At 45.2% G+C, this 16275-nt stretch overlaps 1 protein-coding gene across 2 annotated transcripts in view; it reads left to right on the plus strand.

Moving 5' to 3' along the window:
- The window catches only part of LOC138516158 (EF-hand calcium-binding domain-containing protein 14-like), a 483644-nt gene that overhangs the window by 407248 nt on the left and 60121 nt on the right, over nucleotides 1–16275 (plus strand). For both annotated transcript variants that reach the window (XM_069631076.1, XM_069631075.1), the window contains one exon: nucleotides 401–578. In XM_069631076.1, the coding sequence (XP_069487177.1) occupies nucleotides 401–578 (178 nt within the window). The remainder of the gene's footprint in view (nucleotides 1–400; nucleotides 579–16275) is intronic.

Genomic DNA, 16275 nt, shown 5'->3' on the forward strand with positions numbered 1-16275 from the left:
AACTCAGCTTTTCATCCTTCTTAGGTCGATAAATGAGTACCTACTTTAGTTGTGTGATATTGTATGTAAATACGTTCTCTGTCGAGCACTTTGGCGAAAGCGCTGTATAAATAACACATCGTTTTCATTACATTTATCAACGTCTCTGGTTTTGCTGCCCTTCTACGATCTCCATAATTGCTCATGGCTTTCTTCAGGCGTATTCGTTATTCAAACAGTTGGAAAGTGATGTTTATCTGACTCTGCTTCCTCAAAGTTGAATGAGAAACAGAAGTTAGTAGTCAGTGACGCAGGAATTATTACAAGGGCTCTGATAGTAGAGGTGGATGCATTTCTGACCACTCCTATTAGTTCACGTTCTCGCATTGTTGTCATAGCCTGTGTTTACCTTTTCTTGTAGGGACTGGACAACACTCTGCTACAGATTTCTCAACTTAAGGACGATTTCTACTTTCTTGAAAACGCCTTGAACATCACGGAGAGGGCGCACTTCAACTCCTTTGAGACATCCACCGCCCGGCCTTTTAAGGAAGGCAAGAATAGTGCTACTACCCTGCACCCACCAGCTGAAGCGACAGGTATGTGACATTCTTCCGAGCGGATGGGAGCTTAAACAATTCTCTGGCCATTCCCAAAACCGTTTCTCCATTGGCCAGTGCCAATTACACCTGCAGGGAGAGAGGACTGCTGCACCGGCTTTCCGTGTGAAGAGTCTCTATTGTTTATATGGGTGTTATAGCCATCAAGTAGTAGGGTGTCTCTCAGGGTGGTATGGTTATTTGTGAGCCATGCATATATGCGCATGACGTTCATGTCTAGATCTTTCAGGACGTTGTGGATATTAGTAACATGTTCATTTCCAGATCTGGGATTTACAGTTCCTATATTTAGAATTAGTACATGGCTTGGGTGTGTGTGACAGCCTCACCGCCAATCAGGAGGCTCAGAACGGGTTTTTTTCCACACCTCCTTGGAAGCGGGAGGATGCCATCTTCCACACCAGTACTGAGGCAAGTGTGCCCCTTAAAATCCACTTCCTCTTCTTCCCCCCACCCCCAACCCCAATTTCCACATTAACCCACCCACCCCTGCACCCAACCCCACTTACCTTAATCTCCTTCGTTCCTCACCGGTGCCAGGAACACTCTGTGTTACCGGTGCAGCTCTGTCGTGGCAATATCTGCCATGGAAAAGGAGAAGGAACTATGTGTAGTACCCTTCTCCCTGGTCCATGGTGGCCATCTTGTTTTGTAGATTTTTTCAAGTTGAGAAATGGCAAACACAATTAGTATCCTGGTACAATGTGCCGGTATACTAATAGCAATAAACCCCTCTGGGTGGTGGCATTACTGGGGTAGGTAATGCCCCTGGCTAACATAAAAGCCCTCACTTCACTCGGTATTCTAACTGGCCCGAGGTGTCACCTGGCCGGTAATGTCCCCCACCCATGGGGGCTTATTGCCTAACGAGTCAATGGTGCGGTAGGCTTCTTTTGTGTGAGAGAAGGTGAAGTACACAGTTTCCAGTTGTGAAAGATTTCCATAAGAGTGGACTCCTGTCTGAGAATGGCACAGATTGGAGTTCTGTGAGGGGCTTGAGACCCTCAGGTACTGTGAGTGGTTTGTTGATCTAATAGGAAGGCAGTGGAGGAGGGAGTCAAAAGTGAAAAGGTTTTTTATGATTGCCTTGGGCACTGATTAATACACTGATGGCTAGGTTTTTTAGTCTGTTGTGGGTATCCCTGGACTGCATATCAGGGTTTGCTTCTTCATTTGCTTTGTGGTTGCTTTACTTGTGTAAGTAGGGGGGTAGATAATAAAGAAGCAGGTGGAGAAAATCAGTGATTTAGTGGTCATGGTGAAAAGAAGGTTGGAGCATGATGCAACCACTCTCAGGCAATGAGGAGGCTCAGAATGGGGGTTTTGCCACATGGTAAAACCCCTGCTAGAGCCTCCTCAGAAGCGGGAAGCCACCATCTTCCCCGACGGTACTGAGGTAAGTGCGCTCGCACCCCTATTCTCCTCCTTCTCCCCACCACCCAACCTCACTTCCCACATCACCCACCCATTCCCACCACATCCCCACTTACTTTGCACTCCTTCAACACTCGCCATTGCTGGGAACAGTCTGTGTTTAAGGCACATCTCTGTTGCAGCAATGTCTGCCATGGAAAGGGAGAAGGGACTAAATGTAGTTCCCTTCTCCCTGATCCCTGATCCGTGGTGGCCATCTTGGTTTGTAGTTTTTTTGAAGTAGAGAAATGGAAAACACAGAGTTTTTCAAATTGAAAAAAAGGTTAAATTATTACTATCCCGGTATAATGTGTGGGGATACTAAAAGCAATGAACCACTCTGGGCAGAGGCATTATGGGGTTAGGTAATGTCCCGGGCTAACATTAAAGCACTTGCTTTGCTCGTAATTGTAATTGACCTGGTAATGCCCCTGCCGGTAGGAGTTTGTTACTTAAATAGACCTACTGTGTACAGCTGGGCTGCAAGTTCAACAATCAGATAACAATGTATGCTTAGCAGGAGCTTCAAACCCTGAGGGTTTTTTGGGGCTTTATTTGGTGTTTTGTGATAGTAAAGAAGGCTGAGTAATGGGTTTGTTTTGTAAAGCTTAAGAGGGGGCTTTGCCGTCTCTAAGTGCCTGTTTGTGGGGGTCGAAGAGGGGCAAAGCGTGGGCTACCATTATGAAGGATAAGGCAGTCTGGGCTGGACATGAGGGCTGAAACATAAGGGTACAAATAAACCAGGTCGGTGAGAATGAAATAGAATCAAAAGTAGTGTGCCAACTGCTCTTAGTAGCATATCATTGTAGCTTTAGGCGAGAACTAAGGCAGAGGTGACTCAATGAAGAAGAGAGGGAGGAATGGGAGCAGGCAGGGTTATGTGGGGGAGTCCTGGAGTCTAGGAGAAGATGTGATGGGCGAAGAAACAGAGAAACAAGTGAGAAATCCCTCAGGTGGTGAGTGCAGAGAAGGGCGCGTGGGAGTGCGGAACTAGGAAGGAGCATTGACATCTTCTATTCATGAGGTAGAGGTGAACGTCACCTGAAAAACCACCTAGAAAAATATCATTTATGAAGATGCAATTACTAAACTCTTCTTAAAACCCATCATGTTCTGCCCTTTTTGCACAATTCCAGACTTCATCAGGGTAGCACAATCACTTCTTTACACATGCGAAAAGAAACAGTACACTACAAACATGACATGGCAAGATCCCCTGTAATGGAGGACATTCAGAGGAATTTGTGAAATCGCTTGATCCATGTAGAAAAAGAGAGAGGGTTCAACAATCAGGATCAACACCTCTTTGTTAATTCATACTAACTTAACCCACCTAAATATCTTAAAATTTCACTTTTAGTCATAAAACTTTGCTGGTCATCTAACTCATGCTGTTGCAGTGTCACTGCCTATGAGAAACAAACGTAAGAGTCATCCCTGTTCTAAGTTCCCCTTGGACAGTAAAGGTAGAATGCCCTGTTATGTCCATACACAGTAAGTTGGAAGTGTTGATGCATCAGGTGACAACTACATTACACGTGATTATTGTGGAAATGAATTGCCAAAGGACATATATGTATATGATGTTGCAAAATGAACCACTATGATATGAATGGTTATTTATAAAACGCCAAATACCCAGAGATTTCTAAGCGCGGACCTGGGGATCGAACCCGTGTTGCTCCGTGTCATCTTGCTATCAAGGCGAGCACATTGCCCCTGAGCTATACTCGCGAGACAATATGACACTGTGCAAAGATATGCAGATTGTAGGCTCCACAACCATGTTCCACTGACAGACATGGGTTTCCACCAATCCAGGTCTAAGTTTGCTGAGGTCGTGGTGCATCCAAATAATGTTACAAGTGGAGCTCCCGAAGGTGAGAAGGGCATTTTCTTCACCTGGGCAGTCATGGGTGCTGCGGGTCGACGTCAGCAGCAGAAGTAAATGGTCAACCGCACGGGGATGAACTTGTGGGAACCCATCGACATGGGAGCCCCAGTGAATGTTATAGAACATTCTCATTTTAAAGCGCTATGACCCTCATGTAGCTTTCAGAGACAAAGGTGCGCTATTTGACATTTGGGGTTTCCATTCCAGTATCGCTCACCGGCATCTTCATAATGGCAGCGAGTCGTGGTAAAAAGAGAATCAATTCTCATTTCCATGTAACCACAATCAGTGTGGGCAGATCATTTAATTAGTGTCTTGTGGGTGTCTGAAATTGTTGCAACACAATGTAGGAAAGCTAATTGTGCTCATCTGTGTGATGTGGGTCTCCTGAGTAATGCTATAAAAAGGGAGCATGATCCAACCTCAACCGTTGATGACACTGTTGCTGACTTTGACGGGGATGCGTTCTCCTCCAAACTGGAGCTCAAGGTTCCGTGCTGCTTGAGGTAAGGCGGTAATTGCCTTCTCCACACACAGAGGCATCTACCAAAACAAACACCTCAACTTCGGGGTTTCGTCTGCAGATGATGTGTTTCAGCACACCATTAGGAATGTAATGTCTGGGCTCCCTGCCATGCTCAGTGTCCTGGGCGACATTCTCGTTCATGGATCCAGTGAAGTGGACCAAATGGACCATCTAACCAACATGCTGGGTATATTGCAAGAATAGGATCTGACATTGTACTGTACAAAGTATGGATAATTGTACCTCCAGTGAGTTTTTCGGCTATATCGATGGACCCAGCTAAAGTAAGGGATGTTCATTTGATTGCTGCTCCTTTGAACTCCTCAGAAATTAGGAGTTTTATGGAGATGGAAAATGACTGTGATTGATTTACTCAGGTCATGTTGGCCAAGCCACTCCACAATCAGACCAGGAATGATTCCATCCGGGATTGGTCAGCGTTGTAGGAGAAGGTGTTTTGTGAAATCAAAGCAGTGTTGATCAGGGCATATTTCAATCTAGCATGCCCATCTGATTTTGTGGTGGCCGGTAGACCTGCTGGACTGTGTATTGTATTGACACAGCATGACAAGCTTGGGATTACCCTACAAGTTGCCTATGCCAGCAGGGCGCTCACAGTCACAGACCAGAGCTACTCTCAGATACAGTGAGAGGCTCACACATTGTTGCGGGGTTCACGCCATGATCACGTGTATGTACATGGCCAGCTAATGCTAATCGAGACAGCCATAAACCCTTGGTTTCCTGTATACCGTTCTTTCATTGACGTCTATTTTTTCGATGGGTTTTTTAAACAACAATATGTCACTGGAAAAAAGCCATGGAAAAATATAGGGGTGTGGGAAAGGGCATATAAAGGGTTGGGAGGGGGTCAGGAATAGTAAAAAAAAAACAATAGGGGAGGGCGGATTGGGGGGATCCACCCACAAATAAAAAAAAATACATTTTTCGATGGGTGTTTTCAGCAAAAATGTTTGTTAAAAAAACGTCAAGAAATGAGCCGTTGATGAAAGAACATAGAACCTGGTTTCCATCATGGTCTGTGCTCCATCCTCCAGCCAGAATTGAGAAGTGGCTTCCCCAGTTACAGGAATATAACGTGACTCTGGCCTACAATCCAGGGTATTTATAATGAGTGTGAGCATACAGATGTGTTCTGCGCTTGGTTATGGCTTTTTTTCTTCTTTCCTTATAGGGACAGCAGCATTCACGCAAACAGTGTGGCTATGTCCAATGTCACAGTCGACATTGCATTTGGTTTAAATGCTGTACATAGGTGCGCACATGTCCCACCTGCTACTAGATTGCTTACACAAAGTAACAGCCCAATTTTGTGTTCAAATGTATTTTCATCTTATTCTCAATAACTTTCTAAAGCAAAAGCCAACACGGGTGACTAATTATGAACGCTCTGCGTGACACAAGGAAATACACGTATCAAGCCCAAGATTGGATGTATTAGCAGACATCTGCCAAAACCTTTGAGAAAGCATTGAGAACCCATGGGGACCAAAAATGTCAACACTATATGTATCATTACCTTGAAGAAGACCTCACAGGTTGAAACACATGTTGTCTTTTGCTTTAGAAGTTGCTGAGAATAGGATAAAACTTCATTTGAACACAAAATTGGGCTGTTACTTTGGGAAAGCAATCTATTACAATTTGGGACATGTGTGCACCTATGTACATTTCAACAAAAGTCCTCCCAGTATCTGACAAGCCAGCAGATTATGTATTGTGCCATACCAATGGCATATCGGAAAGGAGAAGCATGGGTGATCTTGCTGAGGATGGCCATGTTCACATGACTACCAAGGTGGCTGTCCTATCTCCATGTCCATGGGTGAACTGGTTATTGAGTCAGTGAAAGACTTGCTCCAACTTCAAGAACAAAGAATGGCAGAAACCGAGGCATCCCAATAAGGCTTGCAAAGGATACTCTGAAAGGCGATATCTCACCCCAAGGAAGGCCACTTCCTTAGAGACTCCAGTAATGTGATATCAGCAATATTGGTCAATAAAGTATTGTGCCTAGTGCACAAGGCACGTCAGGGTCCAGCAAAAACAGCGGTAAGTTTTGTGAAAAAGTGAGCGTGGCTTTCTGAGCTGGGAACCAAAGGGAATCATGGTTTTGGTGTCAAGCGACAACTACAGCAAACTGCTGCCCTCCCATTCTCACACCTTTGAGAAGTGAGCTACCGTGGTTGAGTTAAAGTATGGATTTTGGTGAAAACATGACAAATCATCACTGTTTAGTTTTCATTGAAGAGTGATTCAGTTATCCTGAGATGGATTTTGTTCAAGCCACAACTGCAGAGAAAGTCATCCCTGTCTTGGAGTTTGCTACCCACGGCCACCCAGATAAATCAAACCAGATCATGGTCCTCTATTTCATGGACATGAGTTCCCAGAATTTCTACAGTGATGGGGCATTTCTCATATGTCAATAACTCTGGTGTGGCCAAGTGGAAAATGAGAGGCAGAACAAACCCCTACAAACGTGCTATAAAACATTTTGCATTTCCCAGGGCTAAGAGAAGTGTGTAATGAGGGTGTTGTATCAGATGTGATTGTAGAAGGACTCCACATGCATCTCCAGGCTTGACTCCAGCAGAAGCCCTAATGGGGAGGGCCATGGGAACCATCACATCAACGCTCTGGCGAAAAGTGTTCTATAAATACAATAACATACAAATACGCTCTGAGGCCAGTCTCCTAAAGCGATAATGGATTTGTGAGGTAGCAAAGGATGCGAGAGAGTGTAGATATCGGAATGCCATGTCTTCCTCCATCCAAGCTGGTGACAAAATACTGGTAAGGAGTCTTGACCCCACACTATGCTGTGTTAACCTCTTGAACCTAACCAAAGGGGGTAACAGATGTCAAGGCCTCAAAGGTGACTTCCAAAACGGAATCCTACCATTACATCGCAGTATATGATGACAAGAATGATATCATTGATTGGTTAGCAACCTTTGAGTATGCTTGTGAGGGGCAAGTGGTGGGTGAGTCTGATAGAATTGCATGGTTAATCAGCAGGCTTCACCATTCTGGCTGCAGTAACATTTCGGAAATGTCCAAGGCTTATAAAAAAGACTTTGCTAAATTGAAGCAGGCTCTTCTATTAAGTTTGGGGAAAACCCCTGCCCTAAACTTAAAGCGGTTTAGAGATTACAGAAAGAAAGAAAATAATACTTGTATGTCTTTTGTCACTGATTCCCTGAAAAACATACGTACCTGGATAGAGGGCTATGAGGTAGCCACCTTTGAAGCCATGATCAATTTGGCGAAGCTGGGACATATGTGTCTCATGTTCCCCTGAGCTGATGCAACATTGGGCAGATTCTAAGAAGATACTGCCCTTTGCTGCAGATTTATGGGTGTCCCATAGAGTGTCCCATAAGGACAAGTCTGTTTCTGGTAAGCAGGAGGAGGAGAATAAGCAAAAAGAGAAAGAGGATGGGACAACTGATAAAATGTCATCCCAGAAGGCCCACAAAAAGTGTTAAACGTGTAAGTCACAAGATTATGGAAGAGTAGTGGGACTAACGATCCCAAGCAAGTGACTACTCTAAGCCCCCCTTTTGTAACCTGTGGTGCATATGATCATGTGAAGGGGGACCTCAGATGTAAGGGTAAGCCATTGGTGGTCCACTCTGTCAATCTGACCTTTTTTTCCACGACGAGGAAGAGATAAGCACATGGGTGTCCTTCTTTTTAGATTCCTTGCCCAATTGAAAATGATCTGAAGTAGAGTTAGATTCCTTGGAACTTAGTAATGCTGGAGCTTCTGCTTCAGTGCCTGTTCATTCCCAAAATTATTTCCCTTAGGATATTGTACTGATGGCAGGTGCATGTGGCTCTACTATTAGGAACACCGGGTCCAGTACAACTGTGGTGGATTTCATTGTGGTTAACCCAGAGTCTCTTTTGGGAACACCTCAGTTGACTGTGAGGTCCTCTCTCAACTTCCCAGTATTTCCCATCATTGAAGTTGTCGATAGTGAGATGGATATAGCAGCTGTTAGTGTGAGAAGAAGGGTTCCTGGAAGAGTTCTGGGAGAGATTAGCCTCCAAGACTTAGGTCCTGAGAGACACTCTGCAGACACTTCGGCACTAGGTCTCAGAATCAGGTTGCCTTAGCCAAGTCTAATGGCAAGCCTAAGCCAAAGGGAAAACCTAAGACTAGAGAAGAAAGAAAACAGAGCAGTAAAGGGAAAGACACTGTTTCCCCTGTCCTACCTACAACTGAGGTCGAGTTAGTTGGCCAAGTCCCTGAACCGGACGAGGAAGAGGGACTGAGAGAAAATCTTTATTCCGAAGGGAATCCTGAACTGCCAAGCTTGCTTGCAGAGTAGGAGGTCCCTAAGGAGGAGCATAGTAAGGGCCAACAGAAAATACCATCATTAAAAGGCCTATGGTGAAAGGCCTGCTTCCAATTGGAGGGTGAGCTTCCAGAGAAGCAAAGAATCCAACAGGAAGGTGCATACCTCTAACGAACCAGGAATGTGACTCACTCCTCTAAGAACTCAATACCACCCTCACAACCAACATCACCTGTCATGCCCCATTGAAACAATGCATTCTCAAGCTAAACCTCCTGGACCCTGATGCTCTCAAGAACTCAACTTCAACCATCGACCATCAGAAAAGATGTGGCAAAAATCTTGCAGTGCATCCAACCTCGCCCTGCTCAAGGAACTCTGTGCTACACACAGATGATTGCTCACCACTGGCAAGGCCAACTGCTATCAAAACACCATCGACAAGGCCAACAATGAAAGCAGAGCCCTCTTCAAAGCCATCAATCACTGCATGAACCACCCGTACCCCACTCTTTCTTCATCAGTAAGATCAGCATGATCTGTCAACACATAGACACCAACGCCACAACAGCCCATCTCGATAAATCACAACTACCTAGCCAACTTTCAAGGGACTCACTATGGAGTACCTCACTGTCATTCTAGCATCTCTCAAGTCACATCATATGTTGATGACATCTTCCCTGCCTCCCTACTCAAGACACTTCTTACTGAAGCACTCCTCCCTTACCTGACAATCATCAATAGCTCCTTAACTCAAAGCACATTCCCCTCAACCCTCACAACCTGACAAATCCTCCCGCCTCTTAAAAAACTCAACACTGAACCCTGATGACCTCTGCAACTACTGCCCCATCACCCATCTTCCCTTTCTAGACAGAATTCTTGAGAAAGCAGTAGCCAAGCAATTTTTCCAACACATCGAAACCACCAACCTCCTTCAGTCCTACCAATCTGGCCTCAGACCCAGATGCAGCACAGAAATGGCTACCATCAAGGTGATCGATGCCCTTAAAATACTTGATGATGCCCATCCTTGCCTCCTGTTTTCCCTTGACCTCTCAGCAGCATCACAGTAGACCACCAGACACTTACTGACAGTCTACATCGCTGCATGGGGATCAGTGAAATCGTGCTCAGCTGGTTCAAATCTTATCATGCTAATCAACACCAGTTTGTACAAATGGATTCCTCAAGATCACCAACTCTACTCATCTCCTGTCGAGTCCTGCAAGTTTCCATACTCTCCCCTCTGATCTTTAATCTTTGGATGGAACTGCTTGGAACCCACTTTGCTCCACACAACATCCACATTCACCAGCTCCACCTCAAGATATCCACCATCAAATACATCCTTACACTCAAGTCATACATCTCATTGATCCAGTCATGAATGTCCAGTGCTTACCTGAAACTCAACCCCTCCCCAAGACTGAATTCCCACTGCTGACCAACAACATTGAACACCCGGACATCCAGACCAGGGCTGGACTGACTCACCGGGACACCAGGACATCCCCTGGTAGGCCTCGGGTCAAAGGGCCTCTTTTCCCAGAACTCGGAAGGATACATAAAAAGAACGAATTACATTGATCCGACTGGGTTGTTCGCATGAAACTGGCTGCTGGTACTGCACATGTCTTTTCTCAACCCCGCAGGGCTGACGAGCCGGACTGCATCTGTGCATGAGCCCTGGCACCGCCCGGATAACTTCACGTGCCCTGCCCTGCAGCTTGTTTCTGCACAGTGCACACAGCGCAGGAGCCAAGCAAGTGGCAGGGGCAGGCTGCGTGCAGCGAGTGACCTGGCTGGCTGGCTGCTCTGCTCTGACGAGCGAGCTAGGGAGGCCACGCTGGGTAAGGTTGCTGAACTGCGAGGGAGGTATGTGCATGTAAACATGGTGTTTGAGACAAGTTAATTTCTGTCTGTCATGCTTTGAACTCGAAATAAAAGATGATTGCCATAAGAGGCCTAGGTTTCAAATCCATCTTGCAAAGCAGTTTGTGACTAAGGCAGCAATGTTCTGTGTCCATTGTTACACCCCCATGCTGCTAATTAGAGCTAGTATACACATAATACAGTAATGACCCGTGTAGCGAGGCAGTGAATCTCCTCCAGCCCATAAGGTGGAGCCGGGCTTCTCCAGTGCTGGGGCAGGGGCCGGGGGGATAGGGGGGCATCCCTCTGTAAAGGGCTGCCTGTGACAGCGCAGTGCATGGGGAGCAGAGGAAAATCCACTGTATGCAGCTGGGCCCCTGTGCTGCGTTCAGCAGGCCCGAGGGCTGAACGGCATGAGGTGTCAGGGAGGGCACACTCTACACCTAACAATGACACCACATCCTAGCATAGATTATACCACACACAAGAACACCCACACACACCCCATACTATGCCGATAACTATATCATACACTACAGCCTATTATCGCCATACCACACACTATAACAGACATGCAACAGCCCACATTACACTCAACACTATACAACGTACCATAACCTTCAATTCACTAGCTATAGCCACACTATACTAACCAACGTACCCATACTTTTATCCCGTATTACATGATATCCTAGACCACTTAGAACCACCCAAACATAGCATTCGAAATCCCAGCACACCTCATGCAAGTACCTCACATTCCTTTGCACACTCCGTAGCACACACCATACAGGAACCCTGCCCTTTTAAGAAACCCCTATAGATGTAGTGTGCCTAGTTCATCCTCATCCAACCTCGACATACCACTGCCAGGTCCTCCATATACACTGCACAGCATTAACACTCAAGGGGATCACTGTCTCACCACCAAGGCATGCAACTGCCAGGTCCCCCATTGCCTGCACAGTATCACTGCCCCTCTCCCCCACCACAGCCCGAGGTGCTGACTGGGCTCACCCCGGCACAGCCGGAATCTGTGTCCCTTCCGATGTTTCACAGCACTGTGCCAATACCCACTTAAGGGAGCGCACATGTAAGCCTGCACTGACCTGATCATGCCATTCTACAAGCTTGACCACAGTCTCCATGCCCAGCAGCAGGGCCATCCTGGGTTAATAGGACTTTCCCTTGAATTACAGCACCATATTCTTTTCTATGGCGCTTTGTGCCAACCGGGTTGCTCCTTGTCAGACCCTCTCCCGACAGTGGCACTGGGAGTGGGAGTCATCGTGATTTGACCAGGATCACATAGTATTTAATGAATAGATGGAAGCTGGGATTAATTCGTATTGGCCAGTTTACTATCCGCTGCTGAAGACCGAAGTTCTACTTCCACATGACTTGTATTTTGATAGTGATGCAGGACTCGAGACAAAAGCAAGTCAACTTCTTGATAGGAAATATTGAAATACAGCTTTCAGCTGTGAAGAATCAGGGAGGCCTCTTCATGCAAATGCACACCATTCAAGTGTGACCTACTGCAGGTATTAACTCTGCCAGATGGAACCATTCTGGTTTAAGGCCATACTGTTCTCTACCGGCTGTCTGTATTCACACATAGATGATTGTTAAAATGTGGATGTTCTTCTGATTTTTAAAATAAATAGCTGTAATAGGTGACGCTAAAACAGCAGAAGCCCTGTAAGAACCCTATTTTGCACACAATATAACAATGCAACCGGCATTCGGCTGCTCTTAAGAGCATGGACACGTTTGCAATGAGCTTCGCGCCATTAGGTTGAGTTACATTCATTTCTCACACCTACATTTTCTTAACTGTTTACTAAAATGCTTGACCAGGATATTAAACAATGGAAATGTAATCTTAGCACTGTTGGGTGTCATGACCCACGTTTGAGTCATTATGCTACAACATTTGGTGCTGTGGGCTTAGGAAATCCAAGATGGCGGAAAAGCCCACATGTGCGCCAGAATCCAGGAAAACCGTGCAGTTTTTGCGCACACCAAAATGGTCGCCTGACCTGCCACCCACCAGTGCGAGCGTGCTGGGTCAGAAGCGCCATGAGTGAAATGTGGTGCCAAAGGAAAAACACCAATGCCATGTTAAGCAAGGATTATATACTATCAAGCAAAATCCCCTTTTTGAAATGCATTAATTCAAGACAGATCCCAAAAATGGGTGCAATACCGGCATTTTCCACAAGCCGGCGCTAGCGGTCTAAACTCTGACAGGAGAACTGCTACTTCAGAAGCTAATCAGCCTCCTGAGACAGCTGGAAACTTCAAAGCCTCTTTGGTTAATTAAACATTTTAAACACCTGCTGTTCCCTGATGACAGGCGGATTCAATTAACATTGCAAGAGGCTGGGAAACCTTGTCACCTCAGAACTACACACAAGAAGGCAGGATATCACGTGGCCCTGGTGATTGAGAGGGAGGGGACTTCCTGCAGCCTGCTGAACCCAACAAAATAGGCTCTTGCAATTGAATGGGGTATGTTAATTTGGGTGTGGACTGTAAACAGAGCTCTGCCAGCAAGAAGAGACATGTGATCCTTGACTCCCAAGTTTCTGGGGGCGGACCCAAACACTGAAGTGAATTGAATTGAAGGCAAATATATGTTTTATAAGAACACTGATAACTGATTGTAACCAGATGACAGAAATGTACAATTTGGAGATCCTTAATCTAAGAAATGCGCCCCACAATTTAAGACTAGACTCAACTCTGTACCATGTTCTGAGGCAAAACCCTGCTAATTATTAATACTACTGACACTGTATGTATGCTAGAGACATGATAACTTAGATTAAGATGCTCAGGAAGAGGGTACAGGTCTGTGTAAAGATTTGATGAAAAACCAATGTTGCAAAAGCTACCAAAAAACGAAAATAAGTTGTCATTTTTGAATGCAAGCTCTTAGGAAGATCAGAGTTGAACAAGCATGGACCATAAGTAATCTGTAATATGTACATGTAATGTCAAACAACTGTGTATCTGGGAAATACGTGTAGTTATGAAAAATGATTTTCTAAGGTAAAAGCAAAGGGGAGTGTTCTTTCTGTATGCCATAAAGATGACACCTCATGACTCACTCTGACACACAACTCTGTTCTCCAGTGGGAGCACAGAAAATTCTTCAACCTATCAGAACCCTGAGTGGGTTGGGCATAGAAGATGATCCCACCCACCCACTTTCAAAACACATAAAAGGAGACAGTGCAGGGCAGGCAGGACATTCATTTTTCACTTTCTGCGGAGCATTTTGACAGACAACTTCACATCCAGACTTCAGACTTCCATCCAGAGTCTCCAGACTCCAGATAGACTACAGAACATTGAACCAAGAAGGCCTCCTGCAAGCTAAAGTATTCTCAGCTGGCCTTACAAGTTTGCAAACTGATTACCCCAGATCTCCAAGGGGCACATCAGAATAAAACCGCCGGGCTGTGCGGTTTGCTGCTTGCTAAGAATCCTGTGTATCCAGAACAGAACCAGAGACCCAGAAAGCAGTGCTGAATCCAGAACCACAGACCAGACTAGACGCTGTATCCAGGACCACTAGCAGAACCACAGACCAGACCGGAACCAGAGAACCAGTACCGGAAATAGCCAGAAGTCCAGTCCAACCCGTTGACCAGATCCGTGACGAGGCCCAGTCCTTCCAAAATTAGGAGTGAGTATCCTGAGGCCCAATCTCTTAGTTTAAAATAATCTAATTCAAACTATTTTAACCTATTGAGAACTGCATCATAGAAATTGTGTCCCTTCTTTTGATTCAAAGCTGCAAAACTGTCATCTGTCATTCTGAAACTTTAAAATTTCATTTCTGAAAAACTACCTTCACAAAATCGTCCGTATCTCCGGAACCGTTTGTCCTAGGAACGAACATTTTAAAGCTAAGATTATGGGCTTTCCAACGAACCCTGAACCGACTTAATCGCGCTCGACGCACTCGGAAAAAGTGCCGCGATTTGCGATTTGGCTCAAATTTCTTCACGTGTCAAAATAGCAGCTCCTTGCTTTCCTTTGCTGAAATTCGTTTGCAACCTGACAATCATTCATAGAGCATTGCTAAAGTGATCCTGAACTAATTTAAAGTAGCTATCACTCACCCTGAACCTCTAGAGGGAATTTAAATAACTTTTAGCATTTTTTTCCCTTCTTTGCATACCACCTTTAAAGTACTTTGGCTGTGTTTAAAATCATCCCTGTTTCTCTAAGCTTGCTAGGGGGGAACTGAATTCGTATTGTACTGTGATTGTATTCTTGAAGACTGTGTGTGTTACTTCCATCTCCTTACATTGCATAGGGGGGGAGTGAATTGTCCGAGAAAAAGTGATCATATTATCTTTTGCTGAAATCATATCAAGTTTATTTCTGTACTGCCTTTTATTCATCTTTGCATCTACTTGAAACCATAAAGCATTCTCTGATACCTTATTCCCCTGTTCCTAGTCATAAGTCACCAGAACTGTGCTATTGTAGGATTACCTATTGCTGATTACTGCTCATATTCACAAGTGTGATATCAATTATTAATTTATTATAAAAGTGTGATACATATATATATTGTTTAATTCTCAAATAAACCTTTTAAATTTGCAAAACAAACTTACTTCTTGGCTCAGTGGGGCCAGGGGGATTCTAAGAGAGGGGTGTTATATAAGGGTTGTCATCCAGAGTACACAAACTGGACATAAAAATATATAAATAAGGGCTTCCCTTGAGCAATCCCAGACAAGGCACTGACTTAGTGGGACTGCTTGATTGGAGTCTTTACCAGCACCTATAAACCATTTAAAAATGATAATCTATGTCTACTGGCCTTAATACCACCAGTGTAACACCAATGAGCGGTCTATAACGGATCGATGATTTTGAGCAGCCTGACTCATTTTGATAAATGCAGTATCAGGAAACATCCAGGCGAAATTACTTTTGCCAAGATATTTCTCACTCCCACACAATCCAGCCATTGCAGCAATGCTTTAAATGGATCGGTCCTATCAGTCTCTCAGTACCAACACTTTTCTTTTTTGACCAATTTGAGTATTGGCAGTTCTCCAAGCGAAAGAATAATACCTGTACCCAACTGTATTGTGAGGCACAACATGTAATCCTTTCTTAATTGCAATGAGGGCGAAAGCTCTAGTAGCTGTCACTGCGACAGACCTTCATCAGTGGGAGATTTGGGAAGGGGCTGGGAGTCAGATGCTACCCCCTTTGTGGTTTCATCTCACCAAGGCCACCCAGGATCTTTTGGGGACACCTATCCCGTTCGGCACCTCAATGAGGGTGCCCAACGGGAAAGGTGTCCTGCTGGCAGGACAATGTGTGCTGAGCAATTCCTGCTCAGCACGCTCATGGTCCTGGCAGCAGGACACCTTACCCTTTCCTAACGGGAGAGCTGTCCCACTGCCAGGACAATGTCCCAAGGAGCTCAGGGCATCAGAGTGGCTCTCGCATAGCTCTGTGTCAACAGAGCATTTCCATGTGAGCCATTAGGCACTGATGGGAGGGGGGGCTATTAGCAAGGACTTTTGTCCCTTTAGAAATGTGTGGGAGTGATTAGAAGTGAAAGGGGTGCATAATGCTGCATGCTTTATGAAATAA

Source organism: Ambystoma mexicanum, chromosome 6q (genome assembly GCF_040938575.1).
Source record: "Ambystoma mexicanum isolate Mex_15411 chromosome 6q, UKY_AmexF1_1, whole genome shotgun sequence".
Lineage (NCBI taxonomy): Eukaryota > Metazoa > Chordata > Amphibia > Caudata > Ambystomatidae > Ambystoma > Ambystoma mexicanum.